The 8,225-nt window shown below is 46.8% G+C and overlaps 1 protein-coding gene across 2 annotated transcripts in view; it reads right to left on the reverse strand.

Annotated features, from left to right (window-relative positions):
• The window catches only part of MYB (MYB proto-oncogene, transcription factor), a 31,989-nt gene extending 24,423 nt beyond the window's left edge, over positions 1 to 7,566 (reverse strand). For both annotated transcript variants that reach the window (XM_039242022.1, XM_039242023.1), the window contains exons 1-3: positions 7,441 to 7,566; positions 2,815 to 2,932; positions 948 to 1,019 (exon numbers count right to left, since the gene is read on the reverse strand). In XM_039242022.1, coding sequence (XP_039097953.1) covers positions 948 to 1,019; positions 2,815 to 2,932; positions 7,441 to 7,463 — 213 coding nt within the window. In that variant the 5' untranslated portion in view covers positions 7,464 to 7,566. The remainder of the gene's footprint in view (positions 1 to 947; positions 1,020 to 2,814; positions 2,933 to 7,440) is intronic.
• Between the last annotated feature and the right edge of the window lie 659 nt (positions 7,567 to 8,225).

Consider the following 8,225-nt stretch of genomic DNA (forward strand, 5'->3'; position numbering starts at 1 on the left):
AAGAGAGTATAATCTTATAAAAAAAAAAAAGACTGATATATAACTAACTAATAGAAGGCAGGATTTGATTCATATGCAAGAAGAAACCAAAGCAAAATGATATTGGGCTGAGAACAGAAGGTTTTCCTTAGGAGCAGAAATTATGTTTCCTTAGGAGGAGTCTGGAAAAGCTCTTGATAGGGACTTTGAAGGATGGATAGAACATTCTAGGAGGTAGCATCACCAAGGACAGAAGCCCAAAGGAGGGAAAGCAGAAATGAATTCAACCAAACCTGCTGACAGAGAGGAAGTAGGAAACAGAACCGGAGCTGTATGTTGGGGCCCTGTGGAAGGGCCCCTGTGTGCCAGGTCTAGGCTGCATACTCAATTTGAGATTCCATGTTACTGCTGTTGATTTTGAAAAGGCACAGCTACATCTTAGGAAGCTCTATCTGCCAACAATGGTTGGGCTGGAAGGCTACAAATAGGAAAGCCAATTAGGAAGCCACCATAATTGTCCAGAGTAGAGGGAAGGGGCCAATTCTGTGGGGCAACAAGGAGGATGGAAAGCAACATGGGCTGAGTGATAAAGGAATTCCAGATTCCTCAGTCACTGTTTAGACGTAGGGGATGGGAAGTGGAATAAATGAAAAACGAGTCCAAAATTTTCAGCCAGGGTACCAAAAGTATGTCTACTGAAAAAAACATGAAATTTAAAAGAAACTAACTTGGAAATACCACGAGTTCAGTCATCCTAATGTATAACAAGTCATCAAAATACTAATTTATATTATCCAAATAAATTAAAAGATTATAATATAAACCATAAGTCATGGGTGAGGCATTTCTCCCCCTACTTCTTATATATGAGCAAATGTGTAATGTCTTAATACCCTCTCTCAGAATATCTTATTTAAATCATTGGGAGAAGATTTCCTTTCATAGAAAGAAAAAAATTACAAACTCACCGGGAGATAATTGGCAATAACCTTCCAGTCATCCGTTCCATTCTGTTCCACCAGCTTCTTCAGTTTTTCATCCTAAGACATTTAAAGTTAATCCTGGGGCATCACTCATTTACTGTATAACTTTATTCTAATTAGAGTAAAAGGGAACCAGTCCAGTGATCCAATCCAGGAAAAAAAAACCTCAAAAATATCCAAAAACACCCAGATATTAATGTACTATACTGGTTGGAGAATAGATGTATTTAGAGTCAAACAGACCAGAGTTTAAAAATTGACTCTGCTACTGACTAGTTAGATACACTTGGGGACATGATTTGACTTTTTTGGGCCTTAATGCTGTCATCTATGCAGTGGCAATGCTGATGTCAAGGTGTTTATTTGGGGATTACGTGAAGTAGCTATGCAAAACATTTAGCATAATGCCTGGCTCAGTCAATGTTTAGTATATGATAACTGTTAAAAGTTTTGCCTGATGGGAAAAAATTATGAACCCAATGTTAGAGTCAATAGATATTCAACTATGGCAGCAAATAGGATCTTGAGTAAGAACCAGTTCAATTTCTATTTTAACATCTAGTTAGTTCAACCTCTTTCACGCAAACAATGGAAGATCACTTTTTAAATTAAATTTGAAGGCATATATAATGTAAGAAAGTAATTTCATTTTTGTATTGATACATTCATAATTTAAATGAGGCCAAACTTATTAGAACACAGAAGACACCACACAACAGGGACAAATCTTTCAGTTCACAAGTGTCTTTCTACACACATTCTTTCACGTGAAAAAGAACCTCCACATTTCTGCAAAGGTAACTTTCACACACTGTGGGTCCCTAGAAGGGCACAGACACAGGACTTAGGAAACCAATGTTAACAACAGAACATCTGTAGCTCTCAGGGTCATCTAAGCACACGCTCCATAGGTAACCTATGCATTTCCTAGGGACCTTGCTAGCAATCCTGACTGCCTACCAACAGGGGCTGTGGTAAGCAAAGTGGGGTGGAATGAAACTGAAGAAGAGTCAATATCACTTATTCTAACAAAATCCTCTGCAGTCACTCGCAAAACTTTTTGAAAACTTTAAAGCAAAAGGAACTTTCCCCATCCATTAATAATTTTGCTCCTTAAGTATTTTCCCATTTCTACAAAGATCAAGCTTTTGATAAGCTAGCAGAAAAAGAAAGGGGAAAGAAGACACATCTCCATCCATCATTGAATGCCATTAGAACAGACATTCATGTATAATCCATCATGACAAGATAGGAGTATTTTGTTTCATACTTGTTTTGTTTTGTTTTGTTTTGTTTTGTTTTGTTTTGTTTTGTTTTTGGAAATAGCAATTCATTCACTTGGACAGACAATGCTTATTAACATCCGACTTTGAATCAAGCAATTCTGGGCTCAGGAAACATGAAAACAAAGAGATGTTTAGCCCTGTCCTCAGTAGGTTTGTAGTCAGCCTACTGGGGAAGGCACACATGTTACAGCAGCTATGAGGAAGAATGTGTATCCAATGCCTGGAGGATGCATCCAACCTGCCTGGGGAAGCCAGGGATAGCCTCTCTGAAGCGCTGATGTCTTCACAGGTGACGAAGAAGGAGTAAGAAGTTGTGCAGAAGGACAAAAGCAGAAAAGGCAGAGAGAAATACAGATGAAACATACACTGAGGATGGGAAATTCAAAGAACTACAGAGAATTTAGCAGTGGATTGTATGGTGTATGCGTGGGGCAGTGCGGGGAGTTCAACATGGTGCACAGGCTCGTGCTAATGAGGTTGAGCACCTGTAGTGTAGCTGTAACATCTTCTTCATAAATTGATATGCTCTAGGTTTATCCCATGGGTTTTGATACATGATTATTTACCTCTTCCCTGGTCCACCTAGTTTTCCCCAAGTGACGCTTTCCAGACTTAGGAAGCAGTCCATCATAGTCATGGTCACACATCTCAATGTCTTCATCATCCTCATCACTGCTGTATATGCTGCAAAAATTTAAAAAATGGGCAGACAGGGACTGAAACCAGAAGATTTAAAACTACTGGATTACAAAACTTACACGAAAACACAATCTTTTCAAAGGTTATGAAGATAAAAGTTTGAAAACTTGCACAACAAGATTGCTTTCTTCATTCTGTTGCTCCAGTATTGTAAACTGGTTCTGCTGTTATTGGTATCCACAGATACGGCAAAGGACCTGGCACTTTCTTATTGCTCTGCATGTTTAAACCTGCTGTGACTGTCAGCCCAGTGACAAGTTACACATTTGGCAACCTTCCAACCAATGAAGGTCTAAGTTTAAAACTTAATACTAAGGACAATCAGAGAAACAAGAGCCTATGTCCTTTATATAAGTACACACTCAAAATCTTTGGCATACACTACATCATTTAAATAATATTTCTCCAAGAAAATAAACAAGCCAACTATGCTACTCCAATGGAGTTGGTGTTTTATTGGGAGAAAAAAAATTCAAGAAGTAATACACCCAACAATACAATTATAGTCATCCCTTAAAGATTGGAAGATGAATAGAATGTAAGAGGAAAGGATTTTAAAAATCTGAGGAAGGATGAGGCCATCCAAGTGATCAGACTGCTTCATACACAGCATTAATACCCAACATCTCAAAACTCAAGGACAGTTGATCCAACCTGTGGCCACGATTACAATACTGTTTCCTAAGTAACTAAATGAATAATTAGGCCACTTGGTAGTCAGACTCTTACTTACTTTTTTGTTTTGTTTTTTTCTATTTCTGACTGAACACCATTTGAAACCTCTTAAGATGTATTCAAAACTGAGGGATTCCCCCAGATGGGTTTAAAAAGAATGCAGTAGTGTTTTGAAGAGAACTTTTCTTTTACCTAGTAGACAAAATTATGAATTTTGATGACTTTTGAAGTAATTCTACATTTAAGATTAATTAATCATATACTAAAGAGATGACAGTAACGTTACAGCCAGTAAAATTTACAGTTTACTTTTACCTATAATTTTACTTCTAAAATGAATGATATGCTATCTCAAATTATATCTTAATAAAATAAATTAATATAATACAAACATACACTAAATAAGTGATACTATCCTAGAAACTTCAGTAAAATTTTTCATTGTAATATTGAGAAACTCACCAAACTGAGAACAATAAAAATGATGATATAAAGCAACATCATAAAGCAAATTATTATTTTTAAAAATGAAACGTATATTTATATCAGGTTTTGTCTTCCCAAACTAACTTACAAGTATAGCTATAATACAAGTACATAATATGTACACAATATGTATAACTTATGTATATATAATAGAGGTATATAATATATACAAATATATATACCCTTACAAGTCAAGCAAAAGTGCTTTCCAAAAATCCTGAATCTGAGGTTCTTATAATTTAAAACTATTATTTTGGGAAACAATCTGAAGGTCTAGGATGCATGGTGACAAGTAGGATGTGATCCAAACTCCAAATGCCGCTACAAAAGAGAGCAGTGTGTATAATCTATAATCATTTTTTATTTAGTGTCTCTTCTTTTAAACGAGAGTCTACTCTTGTTCCCCACTGTCAACAAGAGGTTCTAAACAGCTTATGATTAATAAATGCAAGAGTTTCCCTTTTAAAATAACGCACAAGCATCAGAAGATGAAAAAATATATAATATTTTTCCCAGAGCTGTAAGTCAGCATCTTTCAAAAGGTTCATTGGGAACTCCTTGGAAAGCCCCCGAATGAAGTGGTCCCCTTATAAAATATCAGGAATATGAAGAAAGCCAGAGTAGTAAGCACAAGAAGTCACAGACGCCATCTACTTTAAAGCGTCAGGTTTGATTAAATCTGGAGATCACATTTTCATAAGTGAGAACTACCTTTTCCAAACTCCTCATTGGGCATCTTTCTCCTGGACACAGCTCACTTCTCGGGGAATAAGCAACAAATACCGCAGCCCATAGGGGGCAGCCAATGTCAGGTGAGAGAGGTAGGCATCAAACAGGACTAGGGGCTTGGAGGCAACTGGTGCCAGTCCAAGATCTGCCTCCACCTCCCTGCATGATTGGGACAAATCACTTCCTCTCTCTCTGGACCTCAGTTCCTCGCCTATACCTAAGGGCTTGGATTCTATTAGTAAGGTACTTTCCAGTTCTAATAAATGATGATTTCTGATCTTCCATGGTTCTTAAAAATTCAGCAGAGAAGCAGAGGTGTGCAAAACCGAGGTCTTGGGAAGGGGGGGAGGGTGTGTGTGGCGGAGAGGAATGTGGTGTGGAATTTCCATGGGACCCTTTAGAGACTATAAGGGGAGCCCGGCGAGCTGCCCACAGCCAGCTCCTGGGTCCATAAGCAGGTTTGGCACCCGGGCTGGCTTTTAAGCTTTGCATGCGATGTCTTTGCTCTAAGGTGTCCTGGTAGGCTAAGTAGCAGGGTTAATTTCTACTAAAGACTTGAAATAACTTTTCCTTTATCTGCTCTGACAAGCTCAGACCCAACAGTCAGAGGACTTTCAAAGTCTGATTTCAGGCTTGATGCACTTGACTCCCCACCTGCTAGACCTGGTGTGGTTACAAGAGTACAACTATGAATATTACATTCTGTCAAGGAAACAAACCGTGCAAAGAAACGAAAAAGAAAAGAGGTGCTGGGGGTTGGGAAGAGGGAGGGGAGTGGGAGGAAGTGCCTTGTGGCCGCTACTGTGATTCTAGAAAAGGGGTTCAGACTCATTTCGCTGACCTGGTTAATAATCCCTGCCGAGTTGACGCTCGCCCTGCAAGAAACGGCTTCGAGCCCGCAGCCGGGTTTCTCTTCCCCCTGAGGCAGGTTCAAGGCTCCCGCCCCTCCTGGCCGCCACCCTTCTCCGCTACCTGGGAGCTGCAGGGAACCTGCGCGGCCCCGCCCCACCCGGCCAGCCGAGGTCGCGGGGCGCGGAGCCTCCACCGCGCCTCCTCCCAGCACCCCTTCCCAGCTTCCTTCTCCTCCTCTTCCTAGTTTCTGCTCTCAAAAAGAAAAAAAAAGAAAAAAGGGGGAAAAAAATAGGTGCCTTGGCTGTTCTGCTGTTAAGTCCCAAAGGCGAAGGGTGAAACCACTTCAGGGGCAGCACCCCCGCCCCGCGTGGCCGGGCCTTAGGCGAGGCGCAGGGAGCCCAGCCCCCCCCCCCCAGGTGGCCTCCCATTTTCTCCGGCGCCCAGCCATGCCTAGGCGCTGCTTCCCGCCGGGCCAGACCCGACCCGAGGGTGCTGCGGCAGGGCCCACACCCACGCTGTTTGCAACTTCCCAGCGCTGCGCGGGGACCAGCGACAGCCGGTTCAAAAACAAATAAGTCCCAGAAAAGCAAACAATCCGAAGGAAAAGAGGTTGGATTTGCTTTGCCACCAGGGGCTAACACCAAGAACCTCCGAGCGAGGGTCGGTCCATCACCCCTCCTCTGCGCGGGAGACCTAAGGTGGCGGGAGCAGGGCGTGGGGAGGCGCGGCAACCTCAGCCACGTCCACGTGTGCGCGCCGCGCCCCGACCTCTCGCCCCAGGGAAGAGGCCGCGGGGATTGCGTCCTGGTTGCGCGGCAGCGGCCTTGGGTGCTGCCCGCCTCTGTCTTTTTCCGTTGAGTGGCAACCGCGACGGCCGCTAAGCTTGTCCCCGCACCCGGCGGGGAGCTCTGGCGCGTCCAGTCCTGGAAGTCCAGACCCCAGGGGAAGCGGCAGCGCCAGCGACTGACAGTTCGGACGAGTATTTCCCTCCTCCTCCTTCCCTCTTCCCCTCGGCGCGGCCACACTGTTAAGGGGACTTCACCCATCATCCCGGAGGGCCTCCCCAAATGCGGGGACATGTGCGGCGCGGACGCGTGGGAGTGCGTGTGAAGTGTTTGCAGAAGAAATAAAAGCTTCCCGGAGTACAATGATCAGAGCCTTCGAAACCTTGGCTTAAAACGATTTGCAAATGTAGCGACCCTTTTCCTCCCTAAATTCCTCTTTCCAGCCGCCTGTCAGCTGCCGCTTGGCTTCGCCTCCATAAAGAATGAATGAAATTTAAAGGAACTACCTGCAGCTACTAAACAATCCGGCATTTTCCCTATATCTGCCATATGCTCTGCACTCCCAAGTCCAAACATATCGCAGTGCATCAAGCAATTACTCTGCGACTCCCTCGCCGACGCCCGCGGCATCAAGCCAGGGACCCGGTGGGCTCCCCGGAGCGGGTGGGCACCGCTCTGCCCCCAGGCTGGAACGTGCTGCTTTTTGTGCCCCCTAGAGAGAACTGTTTCCCCGTGCAACTTGCAAAACGACCCTCAGGGCATGCTTCCTGACGTCCTGACATATTTCCCGAATAGGCTCTTCCATTCATCAGTTTCACAAGCGGCTTCTGCCCAGGCAGAGGTTCTAGGTCCTCGCAGGACCTGACAGCCCCGCACAAGATCCGGGAACTCATTCCCACCTGCTCTCCGGCCGCCTGGTGCCCCGCGCGCCCCCGCCCGCGGCTGCCCGTCCGGGCTCCCCGTTACCTGTGTCGGGGTCTCCGGGCCATGGCGCGGCGGGCGCGGGGCGCAGCTGGGAGCCGCGGGAACCGCACGGGGCTGCCGCCTCCCGCTGCCCGCCGCCTGCCTGCGTCCCTCCCCGGCTGCGCAGCGGCGTTCCGCACCGCCGGGGCGAAGTTTCTCAGGAGAGAGAGGAGGAGGAGGAGGAGGAGGAGGTCGCGGAGGAGGAGGAGAAGGAGGAGGAGGAAACAGGTTGATATTAAAATGTAAACTCTGTAAACAGAGATGCCATCAAACAAAGAGCTTTGGACACTCCCCCTCCCGCCAAATCTGGCGCCCCTGCAATGCGCACGCGCCCTGCCCGCCGCCTCCGCGGTCGCCTTGGCTGCCGCGCGCCCGGCTGCTGGGCCGGCCCGGCCGCCGCTTCCCTTCGGCTCTCGCGCCGCTGCGCTGCGCCTGGCGCGCCGCGCGGCCAAGGAGGCGCGCGGGCGGGGAGCCCGGGGCCGGGTCGGGGGGGCGGCCGGGGGCCGCTCAGGCGCCTTTTCTTGCGCAAACCCCGCTCCCGGTCCCCGGCCGCGCGGGCCAGAGCTGCGTCCCGCGGCTGCCGCCTCCCCTCCGCGGCGGCCGCGCCGCCGTCGCCCCACTCGGCGTGCTTCGGGCACTAGCGCCCGAGCTCGCCGGGCTCTGACTCACTGTGGCGGGGGCGGCCAGGCCCGGGGCGGAGGGAGAAACTCCAGCATTCGGGAGTGGATTTTAGGCAGGGTGTAAAACTCAGTTCTCTGGACATTGGGGAATGGGGGGGGGGAGGGGTA

This window comes from Hyaena hyaena, unplaced genomic scaffold (assembly GCF_003009895.1).
Source record: "Hyaena hyaena isolate Hyena2069 unplaced genomic scaffold, ASM300989v1 scaffold_204, whole genome shotgun sequence".
Taxonomy (NCBI): Eukaryota; Metazoa; Chordata; class Mammalia; order Carnivora; family Hyaenidae; genus Hyaena; species Hyaena hyaena.